At 28.8% G+C, this 14186-nt stretch overlaps 1 protein-coding gene, 1 long non-coding RNA gene and 1 other non-coding gene across 9 annotated transcripts; 1 reads left to right on the top strand and 2 right to left on the bottom strand.

Moving 5' to 3' along the window:
* Nucleotides 1-52: 52 nt before the first annotated feature.
* Nucleotides 53-125, bottom strand: TRNAE-CUC (transfer RNA glutamic acid (anticodon CUC)). The gene has a single exon. It is a non-coding gene; the product is annotated as a tRNA-Glu (tRNA).
* A 2126-nt stretch (nt 126-2251) lies between these two features.
* On the top strand, nt 2252-11008 carry LOC111012463 (uncharacterized). 2 transcript variants are annotated; one of them, XR_015792577.1, is made up of 4 exons: nt 2252-2406; nt 2871-2936; nt 3064-3134; nt 10543-11008. It is a non-coding gene; the product is annotated as an uncharacterized LOC111012463 (long non-coding RNA). The 2 variants fall into 2 exon arrangements; XR_002601580.2 differs by having other exon boundaries at nt 10460-11008.
* Nucleotides 10259-13926, bottom strand: LOC111012462 (SGNH hydrolase-type esterase superfamily protein). 6 transcript variants are annotated; one of them, XM_022286628.2, is made up of 6 exons: nt 13541-13915; nt 13278-13457; nt 12893-13123; nt 12254-12321; nt 11961-12125; nt 10259-10734 (listed from the first exon to the last, which is right to left on the bottom strand). In XM_022286628.2, exons 2-6 carry the CDS (start codon nt 13374-13376, stop codon nt 10572-10574), a joined length of 726 nt encoding a protein of 241 aa, XP_022142320.1. In that variant the 5' UTR covers nt 13377-13457; nt 13541-13915; the 3' UTR covers nt 10259-10571. The 6 variants fall into 6 exon arrangements, with proteins under 6 accessions (XP_022142320.1, XP_022142321.1, XP_087982969.1 ...); XM_022286629.2 differs by having other exon boundaries at nt 13612-13915; XM_022286630.2 differs by adding an exon at nt 11086-11176 and having other exon boundaries at nt 10594-10734; nt 13278-13926.
* Between the last annotated feature and the right edge of the window lie 260 nt (nt 13927-14186).

Genomic DNA, 14186 nt, shown 5'->3' with positions numbered 1-14186 from the left:
TCTCTGGAATTATAATTAAATCCAAATTTGGTTTTTCTTGGAAATAAAAAAATTCCGTTGCCGGGAATCGAACCCGGGTCTCTCGGGTGAGAGCCGAGTATCCTAACCAACTAGACTACAACGGATATTTGTTTAGGCCTTAGATATAATCTAATTTAATTTTAATTTACAAAATCTTCTCCTCATATATACATATTTTTTAAGTAAATCTTCTCCCCATATTTTAAATAAATTTTCACGATTCTCTTTCCATATTTTAAATAAATCTCGGTTCTCTCTCATTATTTGGCCTCCCCTCTTCCTGCCATGGGTCACTCTTAATTAGATTATACAAAATACCATTTTAAGTTTTAGTTAAGCGTTGAACTTTAAAAGTTTTATTTTTATTATTGAACTTTAAAAATTTTAAAAATAACAACTGTCGGTCAAAACATATGGTGGAAATCTAATGTGGTAAGTTGTGAAAGTAGTGGTACACGTACATGGCTACTTAAAATTTAGAGTCGGTTTATGCCCACATGATTTCAAAAAGTTAACATATAATGGAAATCTAATGTGGTGAGTTGTAGAAAAACAACAATTTTTCGTTAATTTCCTATTAAAATAAAGATGAAATTATGATGTGACAAAGGTGTAAAATTGAGATTACATAATCTCAATTTTATATATCCAATTTCATAGATCACACTGTTGACTTTTCCTATGTTTGAACTATCCATGATTAAATAGGTTGTTAAATTTTATTGATGACTTTTCTCACAATATGCGATTTCGCAAACAAATTCAACTAAAACTGTAACTCTCTCAAGTTTCCCCCTCTAATCAACAACATTTCAGATGTGATTGACGGAAAAAAGAAAGACAATTTTTACTTTTCATATCAAAAAAAATTTATTGAGCAATAGTACCTAAATTTGTGGTCTACTTACCCCATAAATATAAATATATATACACACCATCTGTTCGAGATGTTCGAGTTTCCACGAGAAATCCTTCTCTATACAAGTTCTCAGATGGCCAGTTTTTGGAGCTTCTCTTTACGGTTCGAGACATAAAGAAATTTCCTAAATATTTTGATTAGGGGAAGAAAACAATATTTTATTTTAATCTCCAAATTTCTCCTCCCCTCCAAATGATAATAATAATAATAATAATAATAATAAATAAATCACACTCTTTTGAATTAACCAAAGATTCTTCATTTTTATTTTAACAAGAAAGCTAACAGAATCGTTTGTTGAAGGTTAAGGATCAACACGAAAATTTCGGAAATAATAAGTCCATAAATGAAACCTATCTCAAATTTTAGGGATATAGTTGAAACTTACCACTTATTTTTCCACGTGTATCTCTATTTTTACCTATCACATTTTCATCTTAAAACTCACTATCAATTTATAGGCATTTTGTATAATTTACCCTTCCAATATATAATTTTAGGTAATACTGTATTGATTTTATAGTAAATTAAAATTGAAAAAGATAGTGGTATTGCATATACAATAGAATTAAATTTGAAATGAGAGTGGGCGAGAGGTGCAATTGTTGAGCGTGGTGAAAGTTGACTAGTCAACGAAACGGTAAAAAAATAAAAATATCTTGTGAATGGGACGTGTGTGGAGCATTGGAAGTGAGCGCGGGCGTGGTACTTCGGGCTCCACTCCAAAGATTACATTTAATTTTGTATTACCCAAATCTCTCTACTTACCCATCAAAATTCTCCAAATATTGGAGAGGAAAATAATAATTCATCTTAATCTCGAAATTTGTCCCACCGCAAAAACAACAATAATAAATAAATAAACAAATGATACTATTTTTGTAGGTTGAAAAAAAACGACACTTGTTTTATAGAAACCAAGCAGATCCACATTTTTATTTTCATTTTAGTGAGAAAGCTAGCTAATAAAATTATTTTGTTGAAGGACGTCAAAAGGTTGTTAAAATGAAAAATTTGAAATAATAAGCACATAAATAAAATGTGTCTCAAATTTCAAGGACATAATTGAAACTTTGCACCTATTGTGTTGATTTTATAATAAATTAAAATTGAAAAAAATATAGGTATTACATATATAATAGAATTAAATTTGAAAGGAAAAAACCGGAATGTGATTGTGTGGAGGGTGGTATGAAAGTTGACCAAGTCAACACAACGGTAAAAAAAAAAAAAAATATTTTGTGAATGGGACGTGTAACGACTGGGGAGCGTCGTGGGAAGTGGTGCTTCCCCTCCAACAGTTACATTATTTAGTTTTATAATCTCTCTATAAAACCCTAATTTGCTCTCCTCTCCTCTCCTCCATCACAATCGATGGACAAAAAATAGGGTTAGGGTCAGAAGAGATGTGAAGAAATAGTCGAGAATTGAGCAGATCAAGATTTCTTTGTTTGCTTCGCATTCCGGTAATTTCTTTCTCTTCTTGATCTTTTTCTTCCTTTCCAATTGGTATGCCTTACTTAATTATTATAATTATTTGATTAATTACATCGTCTAGATCATGTCATGTATATGTTTATATTTAGGTGTGTTCTTAATTTCTCTTGCTTTCGAAACTTCTTTCATCCATCAGATTTTATAATTAGTTTTGAATACTACTCTATATCGATGGAGGATCCAGTGGGATATATCTCTCTGATCTGTTGTGTTGTTTTGTATCAACATCTGGGTCTCAAATTTGGGGGTTTTGCCCTTTCTTTCCTCCTTCTTCTGTTTACTATTATTTCATACCCTAAACCCTAATTAGGTCTACATAATATATTTGGACTTGGCAACTATGTATCGAATTCTTTAATTTTTTATGGAATTAGTTACATATTTTTAAGTGTTCAGTTCACTGATTTGATGATTTTGCTGGGTTGTCTTGCAGAAAACAATATATTTTAATTTCCTCCACTGTGCCGGGTTTAGGGATTGGAGCAGATTAATTAATGAGGTAATTAATTAAAAAGATGATGTTCTTGTTCTGAACTCAGCCACAGCCACAGCCACAGCCACAGCCACAGCCACAGGTTGAATATATATTGTAAGCTAATTAATTTAATTTCTGTTTTGGATTACAGGTTGGCATGGCATACGCATATGCATATCGAAATCATCCTCTACCAAATCTCACACACAGGACTCTTAAGAGGTATGTCATGTAATTCCCATTAATTTTTTGGGCTTCTGTGCTGCGTATTATTCATTTTTTTAGAGCAGTTTTTCTTTTCTCCTCTCTAAAAATTAAAATTATTTCCTCTCTTTTTAACATTTTTGTGAATCTCTTTCAATTTTTTTCCTACGCTTTTCTTTTCTCCTCTCTAAAAATTAAATTTTTTTTTTTGGTAAAAAGTTTTTCCCTCCTATTAACTTTTCTATCGCTAAAAGTTTTTCCCTCTGTCACAAAAACTATCTCAAAAGTTTACGTATAACTCTTTTAACTTTCTTTTCTTCAGGACCTTTTCTCTTCTAATGTACTTTCTAAAACATTTTTTCTCTATTATTTTTCAAACTTTTTTCTATTTCAAAATTTTTTAAATCTCTTTAAATCTTTAAAGTTCAAATATTTTCTCTCATTATATATTACTTTTCTCTATAAAAAGATTTTTTCCCTTCAATTTTTATTTCATTTTATAATTTTTTCTCTGTCAAAAGTTTTTGTGCATCTTTTTTTAACTTTTTTTTTTATATTCAATTTTTCTTTCACAAAACTTATTTTTAATCTCTTTTTAATTTTTATCTTCAAAATTTCTCCTAATTTAATGTTTGATCTCTTTAAAAGTTTTTCCAATATCTTCTTTTCACTCTTTTTCTTTTTCTAAATCTCTTTTAACTAATATTATCTTCAAAGTTTCTCTATTTCACTTATTTCTATATGTTAAAGTTATTTCATTTCTTTTAAATTAATTTTACAAACTCTTCTAATTTTTTTTTCATATTTTTTTCTCTCTAAAATTTTTAATGTACTTTTTACTTTTTTTCTCTCTCAAAATATTTTTAGTAAATTTACTTTTAAAATATCTACTTTTAACATTTTTCCAATCTCCATTTAATTTCCCTTTTCCCTCATTTTTTTCTTTTTGTAAATTTCTTTAACTCTGTTATCCTCAAAATTTCTCTATTTAACTTCTTTTCTATAGGATAAAGTTATTTCATCTTTTATTTTTAACTTTTTCTTCTAAATTAATTTTAAAAACTCTACTAACCTTTTTTTTCTCCTTCTACTTTTTTCTCTAAAAGTTTTTGCTGTACTTGTATAACTTTTTTTTTTATTTTTAAAAAGCTTTCCCTCTCTTTCAAATTTTCTTCTCTCCCAAAAGCTTTCCTTTTTAATTTCTTTTAACTTTTTTATTTTTAAAATATCTCTCCTACCATTTTTATCTTAAAAAATTCTCTTATTTTACAAACCTTTTTCACTCTAAAAGTTATTTCTTTTCTCTTTTTAAGGTGGTTCTCTCTTAAAAATTTTGTGAATCTTTTTCAATTTTTCTATATCCTTTTTTTACACCTTATTTTTCTCCTCTCTCAAAATTTCTTTAAAACTTTTTCAAAAATTATATTTCGAAAGTTTATGTAAAACTCTTTTAACTTTCTTTTCTTGAAAACTTTTTCTCTCATTATGTATTTTTTTTGTCTCTCAAAAACATTTCTTCGCTATTTTATTTTCAAACTCTTTTCTCTCCCAAATTTTTAAAATCTCTTTAAGTTTTTAATGTTAAAATATTTCTGCTCATTATATCTTTATTTCCTTCAAAATTTTTCTTATTTTATAATATTTTATCTCTAAAAGGTTTCCAAATATTTTTTAACTGCTTTCCTCCTTCAAAATTTGTTGTGTATCTCTTTTTAACTTTTTCATCTTCATAATTACTCTGATCCTATAAAAGTTTTTTATCTAAAAAACGTTTCTTTATCTCTCTTTTTAACTATTTTTTTCTCTAAAATTTTTTAAAGATTTTTTACTTTTTTTCTTAAGAAAAATTATCTAATTATATAACTTTTTCTCTCTTAAAAGTTTTTCTCCAATTCAAAATCTTCTCGATCAAACCTTTTTGTAAATATCTTTTTTAACATTTTTATCTTAAAAAAAAAATTATTGTACCACTTTTTCACTCTAAAAATTATTTCATCTCTTTTTAACGTTTTTCTCCCTTAACATTTTTAATCCAATTTTTTTTTTCTATCATTTTTCGAACTTTTTTCTCTTTCAAAATTTTTTAAATCTCTTTAAATCTTTAAAGTTCAAATATTTTCTCTCATTATTTATATTACTTTTCTCTATAAAAATATTTTTCCCCTTCAAATTTTATTTCATTTTATAATTTTTTTCACTCTCGAGAGTGGTTAGTGCATCTCTTTTCAACTATTTTTTTTATTTTTATATTCAAAATTTTTCTTTCACTTTATAACATCTCTCCGTAAAAGTTTTTCTCTCGGTCAAACTATTTTTCTTTCACAAAACTTATTTTTAATCTCTTTTCAATTTTTATCTCCAAAATTTCTCCCATTTTAATGTTTTCTCTCTTTAAAAGTTTTTCCAATATCCTCTTTTCACTCCTTTTCTTTTTCTAAATCTCTTTAACTAATATTATCTTCAAAATTTCTCTATTTCACTTATTTCTATATGTTAAAGTTATTTCATTTCTTCTAAATTAATTTTACAAACTCTTCTAATTTCTCTCTAAAATTTTTAATCTACTTTTTACTTCTTTTTCTCTCTCAAAATTTATATTTTTTTAAATGATCTCCTTTTTATCTTCAACAATTTTCTTTCATTCTATAACTTTTTTTATTTATAAAAGTTTTTCCCTCTCTCTTTCAAATTTTCTTCTCTCCCAAAAGTTTTCCTTTTTAATTTCTTTTAACTTTTGTACTTTTAAAATATCTATTTTAACATTTTTCTAATCTCCATTTAATTTCTCTTTTCCCTCATTTTTTTTTCTTTTTGTAAATTTCTTTTAACTCTGTTATCCTCAAATTTTCTTTATTTAACTTCTTTTCTATAGGTTAAAGTTATTTCATCTTTTCTTTTTAACTTTTTCTTCTAAATTAATTTTAAAGACTCTACGAACTTTATTTTCTTTACAGTTTTTTTTTCTTTCTACTTTTTTCTCTCAAAAACTTTTTTCTTCTCTCCCAAAAGCTTTCCTTTCTAATTTCTTTTAACTTTTCTACTTTTAAAATATCTCTTTTAGCATTTTTATCATCAATTTTTTTTATTTGACCATCTTTTTACTCTAAAAGTTATTTCTTCTCTCTTTTTAACGTTTTTCTCTCTTAAAATTTTTGTAAATCCTTTTTAATTTTTTTATAATCATTTTTTTTCTACGCTTTTTTTTCTCCTCTAAAACATTTTTTCTCTAACTTTTTCAAACTCTTTTCTCTCCCTATTTTTTAAAAAATCTCTTTAAAATTTTAAGGTTCAAATATTTTCGCTCATTCTATACATTATTTTTTTCAATTTTGGTTTCATTTTATTTTTCTCTCTCAAAAAGTTTTTTGCATCTCTTTTAACTTTTTTTATCTTAAAAATTTTTCACTCACTCTATAACATCTTTCCATAAAAGTTTTTGGGTTTTTTTTTTTTAACTTCTTTTGAACTTCAAAATTTTTCTTTCATTCTATAATATCTCTCCATAAAAGTTTTTTCCTCTTGCAAACTATTTTTCTTTTACTAAACTTATTTGTTTTAATCTCTTTTTAAATTTTCTTTCTTCAAAACTTCCCTCATTTTAATGTTCTCTCTCTAGAAGTTTTTTCCCAATCTCCATTTAATTTCTCTTTTCCCGCATTTTTAAAAATCTCTTTAACTATATTATCATCAAAATTTCTCTATTTAACTTTTTTTATATGTTAAAGTTATTTCATTTTCTTTTTAACTTTTTCTTCTAAATCAATTTTACAAACTCTTCCAACTTTTTTTTTCTTCACATTTTTTCATCATTCTACTTTTTTCTCTCTCAGAAAATTGTTGAAGATAACGTTTTTTTAATTTATAAATGTTTTCCCTCTCTCTTTTAAATTTTCTTCTCTCCCAAAAACTTTCCTTTCTAATTTCTTGTTATTTTTAAAATATTTCTTTTAACATTTTTATCTTCAAATTTTTTTCCCTCATTCTACCACCATTTTCACTCTAAAAGTTATTTCCACTCTTTTTAACGTCTTTTTCTTAAAAATTTTGTGAATCTTTTTAAATTATTTTGTATCCATTTTTTTCTTTGATTTTCTTGTAAACATCTTTCTAACTTTCTTTTCTTCAAAATTTTCCTTACACTCCATTAATTTTTCTATCTCTAAAAGTTTTTTCCTCTATATACAAAAAATTATCTCTTAATAGTTTAACTTTTTTGTTCTTCACAGTTTTTTTTTCTCTCTAAAAGTTTTTTCTGTACTTTTTCTCTCAAAATATTTTTGTAAATCATATTTTTTAACCTTTTTATCGTCAACAAGTTTCTTTCATTCTATAACATTTTTTTTTATTTATAAATGTTTTTCCCTCTCTATTTAAAATGTTCCTCTCTTCCAAAAGCTATCCTTTTTAATTTCTTTTAAATTTTTTATTTTTAAAATTTCTCTTTTAACATTTTTATCTTCAAAAGATTTTCTCTCATTCTACTACCTTTTTACTCTAAAAGTTATTTCTGGTCTCTTTTTAACGTTTTTCTTTCTTAAAAATTTTGTTAATCTCTTTTAATTGTTTTATATCCATTTTTTCTACGCTTTTCTCCTTTCCTCTCTCAAAATTTTTCTTTTAAATTTTAACGCTTTGAACTTTCTTTCTTCAAAACTTTTTCATTATGTACTTTTTTTTTGTCTAAATCTCTTCAAAATTTCAACGTTGAAATATATTCTCTCCATAAACGCTTTTCCCTCTTTCAAACTATGTTTTTTCACAAAATTTATTTTCTTAATCTCTTTTTAATTTTTTATCTTCAAAACTTCACTCATTTTAATGTTCTCTCTCTAAAAGTTTTTCCCAATCTCCATTTAATTTCTCTTTTCCCTCATTTTTTTCAAAATCTCTTTAATTATATTATCTTCAAATTTTCTATATACAAAAATTATCTCTCAAAGTTAATGTAAAACACTTTTTAACTTTATTTTCCTCAAAACTTTTTATCTCCTGTACTTTTTTTTGTCTCTCTAAAACATTTTTTCTCTATTTTTATTCAAACTCTTTTCTCTCCCAATTTTTTAAAATCTCTTTAAGTTTTTGACGTTCAAATATTTTCTCTCATTATCTTAAAAATTTTTCTCTATAAAAAGATTTTTCCTTCAATTTTTATTTCATGTTATAAATTTTTCTCTCTCAAAAAGTTCTTGTGCATCTCTTTTAACTTTATTTATCTTAAAAATTTTTCTTTCACTCTCCATGAAAGGAAACTATTTTTCTTCAACAAAACTTCTTTTTTAATCTCTTTTTAATTTTTTTTTTATCTTCAAAATTTCTCTCATTTTAATGTTTTCTCTCTCTAAAAGTTTTTTTCATTCTCTATTTAATTTATCTTTTCCCTCCTTTTTTCATTTTGTAAATCTCTTTAACTATATTATTTTAAAAATTTCTGTATTTAACTCTTTTCTTATGTGTTAAAGTTATTTCAGCTTTCTTTTTAACTTCTTTCTCTAAATATATTTTAACTTTTTTTTTTCTTCATCATCTTTTTTAACCTTTTTATTTTAGAAAAAAGTTTTCTTTCATTCTATAACTTTTTTTATTTATAAAAGTTTTTCCCTTTCTCTTTCAAATTATCTTCTCTCCCAAAAGCTCAATTTTTTTATATCTATTTTTTAAAAAGTTTTTTCTCTCCCAATTCTTTTAAATCTCTTTAAAATTTTAATTTTCAAATATTTTTTCTCATTATATACATTATTTTTCTCTATAAAAAGATTTTTTTCCTTCAATTTTATATTTCATTTGATTTTTTCTCTTTCAAAAGGTTTTCTCTCTCAAAAGATTTTTTTGCACTTTTATTTTCTCTTCTCTCAAAATTTTACTGTAAACATGTTTAACTGTTTTTTCCAAAATTTTTCTCCCATTCTATTAACTATAATATCTCTCCATAAACGTTTTTCCCTCTTGCAAACCATTTTCTTTTTTCACAAAATTTATTTTCTTAGTCTCTTTTTAATGTTTTTTTCTCTTTTTAATGTTTTTTCTCTTTAACTATATTATCTTCAAATTTTCTCTATTTAACATTTTTTTCTTCACAGTTCTCAAAACATTTTTTGTAAATAATCTTTTTTAATATTTTTATCTTCAACAATTTTCTTTCATTCTATAACTTTTTTATTTATAAAATTTTTTCCCTCTCTCTTTCAAATTTTATTCTCTCCCAAAAAGCTTTCCATTTTTATCTTCAAAAAAATTTCTCTCACTATACCATCTTTTTCACTCTAAAATGATTTCTTCTTTCTTTTTAACGTTTTTCTTTCTTAAAAATGTTGTGAATCTTTTCAATTTTTTTATATCCATTTTTATCTTCAAAATTTCTCTCATTTTAATGTTCTCTCTAAAAGTTTTTCCCAATCTCCATTTAACTTCTCTAAGTTTTCTCATTGTATATAACTTTTTTCTATATGTTTTGTACTTTTTACTTTTTTTTTTCCTCCCAAAATCTTTCATTTTTAATTTCTTCCTTTTATAATGTTTTTCTCTTTAAAATTTTAATCTCTTTTGAACTTTTTTTTTATCTACAAAATTTCTCTCATTCTATATATCATTTTCTATCTCTAGGAGTTTTTAAACTTTCATTTCAACCATTTTTCTCTCCCCTTTTTTTGTTAATCTCATTCTATAACTCTTTAAAAAACATTCTCTCATTCTATATCTATATAGATATATATATATATATTTTTTTTTCTCTTTAAAGTTTTTCCTTCTAGATCTCTTTCAATTTTTAATTTGAACTTACAAAAAAATAAAAGAGATTAAGAGAGAAGAATTTTGAAGTTCAAAATACTGTGCGGGATTGGTTCAAACTTGACCGGTTTAGGACTTAAACAAAAGAAATGAATAATTTTAAAGAGAAAAAAGTCTCCACAGCTTTCATCGAAATAGTCATTAATTTACAGTGAAGGATCGAGGAATGATATTAACAAGTTAAAAGGACATAAAAAGACGTAACTTCGTATTCGAGCGCCGCCGTCTATGCTGAAAATGGTAACTAATTTCTCGGAATAAATCGGATCGAAAAAATCTGCCATTGAGTCGTCGGAAGGGATAAATTTCACATCCAACAATTTCTATATCAGAAACCTCTAATGAAGAATACGCAATTTTAAAGTACAGAGTCGTTAAGATCTATCTCATTTGTTGACCTAAAGGTCACAACTCCAAGAAATTCCATACATAACATGCAATCTAATTGATCCATACAATTTATACTTGCAAACGGGCATGATCCAGCATAAGTTTATTATTATTCTAAACAATGGAAATCATTTGTAGATGAATTTTTTCATTCTTCGGTCTTATAGGTTTGTGATAAGAAATTGAGCCACTCTTTAAGAACATCCTCAGTTTGAGCCAACTGATTAACTTGAGATTTCGACCAACCCAGGTTGGGCAGCACCAATAGTGAAGATGGTATCATAATTTTTCAAAAGCTTTGAGAGGATCATTGAAGTCTATTTCTGAAAAAAGTGGGAGATCAGCAGGTAGCGTTTCTGAACTCAATCCTTCTTCTCTCAGCTTCTGGATGACTTCCTTGAAAACGACCCTATTGCCATTTTCAGTCAGGTGCAGCCCATCACTGCAAACAAATGGACAGATTTCTCTTTCAAGAATGAAAATACTACAGATTCCCATATCAAGAGCAAGGAGAAGTAAGGAGGAGCAAAAAAGTTTCTCATAAGTCGTTCTTTGAAATCTAGATACTTATTAATACAGAAATCTTTTTGGATAGTGAATTTTTTAAAGTTGTTTCCATTTGAGTTTGGTTACTAAGAGTCTCTAACTTGGGAACACTAAAGATGAGGAAAAACACGAGCCATGGATGGTATAAATAAATGCACATTTATGATAAACGTGATCTTATAAAGCAATTTCTAGATAACTAAAGAAAAGGCACCCAACAACACCAGAAGAACCATGGGCAACAAACATGTTACATATAAGCTCAGCCTCAGAGCAGCTCAATTGGTTGAGTTGGCTTAGACTTGCTGTCTGTATGACAGGCCTCCAATTTGGTGCACCTATTCAAGGAAAGTTGAGGGGAAATCAGGCAGGGGATCGTCAGCTAAAAGCAATCAGCCGGAAGTGAGACGAGTAACTTGTAATTTGCATTATCGGGTTCAATAGTTTGTTCGACAAAAGGAATATTTGTACAGGGGATTGCCATGGGGGAAGGGAGTGAGGGTGGGGGGAGTGAGGGTGGTGCTAAGAGTTATTAGACTACCAACCATTGAACCCAAAATCTTAACCTAATAAGTACCGTTTATAGATATTTTAATATCCCCTCACTTGTGGGCTTGGGAATTGGAGAAGGCCTAACAAGTGATTATCAATATTAACTGGGGAGGAAATAACGTTATAGAATGAACTCAAGATCTCTGATACTATGTACAATCACTACTAATTCTGAAAGCTTTGAAATTTTGGATTGTTTTATAATGCTGAATGATAGCTCTCTTTTAAAGCTTTTTCAATCTATTGCTAGATCCTTAACATCGTACAGAGTAAAATCATTAGGAAATGGAAACTTTGACTGGCCTAGTCCGCCACAGAGAGGTAAAAGGGGCAGCTTAAGATTAAGCAATCACACCTAATTCTGTGGCCACATATGTGACAAAAATGTACATTTGTCCAAGTTTTACAAATTTGAATGTCCTGAAATAATTCCATATCTTGTAAATTCCAGGCATACATGATCAGTTCAACAAAACTTCCAAATAATACTGCAACAATGCCAACAGATCATTCGAACCATTTGCCTTTGTAAAAATATCAAAGCAAGCACGTGAATGAAAACAGAAGTACCTTAAACAAGCCTTTTCCCAGCCAGGAATTTGCTGCATCTTAGTCCAAATATCAATCACAGGAACCCCACATTCTGTAGCAACAGCAATGCAAGCCTTGGCATAATCACCAGCTGCATTGTTAGTCCTCTCAGGCTCATTTGATGGATTTTTAATATAAGGGTTTCTGCAGAAATTGTTTTAAGAGAATTGTTTTCATTTCCAATTATCAGACACATCATTTAAAAACTTGACTTAGATTAAGAGCGCAATATAATTTGAGCTAAACCAAGACAATAGTAGCGATAAGCATACAGTAGGCGCCCTTCTTCATCAATAGGAGGAGGAGTGATAAGTAGAATTCGGGTTGCTGGCCATTTCTTCTGAGAATCAAATAGAAGCAAAATTCAGACTCTTTTGGAATTGCAAGTAGAAAAAAAGGAAAAGTGAAACAGAAAAAATCATTGTGTTCTTATGTTGTTTGTAGGCACCACCACCAGTAACTTTTATGCAAATAACAAAAAGTTCCCACAGCAAGATTTGTATAAAGGTAAATTTGCTTTTCTCTGAAGGATTTTCTTGCAAAGTATACAGTTAACAGTCCTTTACATATGCATTTCGATAAGGGAATCCAACTAACCATAAAAACAAAACCCAGTTCAAAGTAATCCCCAATTATCATGCCAACCAAAAGGGTGTCTCCTCCAAAAACTGAGTTAAAAGCTGCTAGTCATATCGTCACATCGTTTTACTTTTAGATTCTACCAAAAAAAGTCTTGTACTAATAAAGACGTTATCCTTACTTATGTATATAAAATCTTCTCCACTTCTAACTGACTTGATCTATGTTCACATTCAAGCACAATATAAATCTAAAACTTTGGATATGGGGTATATTCCCTTTTCAGAAATTATTGACCAAGAATATGGCAGCATTGTGGTGCGAGGGGATACCTTGAAAAAGGAGACGATGGAATTGAGGTTTTGCTTGTATTCATGGAGGGGCACGTGTTGGAAGGCGCCATATCCATCTGGAAGGCAAGCGTCATTAGCTCCAAAGAACACCGTCACGGCAAGCGGCGCACCGTCGCCTCCGCCGTCGCAATATTCAGGGAAGACTCGTTCCAGCACCTTGAGCGCCCATCTCGTATTGTAGCCGCTGTACCCTCTCACCACCACATCGACCTGATCACAATCAAACAGATGAAAATTGAAAAATACACCTCGTATAGAGCTCCCAAAATCTCGCCGATTCAGGATCAGCAATTCACAAAAATGAGGAAAATAAGGTTGGGAGTTGTTCTTGTTAGTGGCTCGAGTGGAATGATCCAGGATTTACCCTGCGAGAGAAATGATGGGCAAGAGCGGCGCCCCAGCCCCCATCAGCAAAAGAAAATTCTGTAATTGAATCGCCGAAAAGATAAATCTTCGGCCTCATCTTTCAAATCGGTTGCTTATTTGCACAGAAGCAGCCGAAACCTAACGGAGTACCATCATCTACTGCACCGGCACGGTGCACCTACATTAGAGCAGTAATTGTGTCATTAATTAGCTGCTTATGACTTTTCGTGATGAAGTGGTTGATTATCTTACTCCGGGTACCTATATCCAAACTTTACAATACTTTTTCGAGTACCCGAGCTTTACAATTGTGGAGTATAAAGGATTCGCACCCAAAACCCTGAAAACTGGGTCGGAATTGTCGCCCAACTGTTCGACGCTTTGCCTCAACAAATCTAAGGAAATTCCCCACAAATTAGGGCATTTCTTTGATCGGTTATTGAAGTACAATCTCTTGCCAGTTGCCCCCATCAATTGCTCAACAACATGCAACAAAAGAAAAATCCAATCCAATCAACATCATCGAGTTCTCCTTTAAGTTGGCCTAGTTAATGGGCCAATGCGAAATCGAAGACTAAGTTGTGGCCTAAACGATGGATACAAAAACCATCGCCATTTATGCCACACGTAGTTGCCGATGGCAGTTTTGAATTACAATTGTAAATAGAACATTCTCAATTCAAAGATGGGGAAAAGGGAAGAAATTCTGTATACGATAGCGCTAGTAGTCATAAACAGCAGCACTCACATGTGGTTTGAGAAAACGAGGTCAAACTTCAAACGTCAAACCTCGTGACAGCAACAGTTAACAAAGCAACAATTTGTCGTTAGATTTCTTATTTCTTCGTTCAAACATCTCCTATTTCTACTTCGTTATACTAAAAAAAAAACTAAAATAAAACATTTT

The sequence above is a fragment of the Momordica charantia genome (assembly GCF_013281855.1).
Source record: "Momordica charantia cultivar OHB3-1 chromosome 1 unlocalized genomic scaffold, Mcharantia_2.0 BLBB01000001.1, whole genome shotgun sequence".
Classification (NCBI taxonomy): Eukaryota; Viridiplantae; Streptophyta; class Magnoliopsida; order Cucurbitales; family Cucurbitaceae; genus Momordica; species Momordica charantia.
Note: the sequence above shows the minus strand (reverse complement) of the source record. Positions and strands in the feature narration are given on the sequence as shown.

What these genes read in the sequence shown, in the direction of transcription:
- LOC111012462 (XM_022286628.2), bottom strand. Translation starts at nt 13,376, where the DNA reads ATGAGGCCGAAGATTTATCTTTTCGGCGATTCAATTACAGAATTTTCT. An exon ending in CCCATCATTTCTCTCGCAGG is followed by an intron (nt 13,124 to 13,277) that starts GTAAATCCTGGA and finishes GATTGTGATCAG; the next exon opens with GTCGATGTGGTGGTGAGAGG. An exon ending in TGGGAAAAGGCTTGTTTAAG is followed by an intron (nt 10,735 to 11,960) that starts GTACTTCTGTTT and finishes ATTTGTTTGCAG; the next exon opens with TGATGGGCTGCACCTGACTG.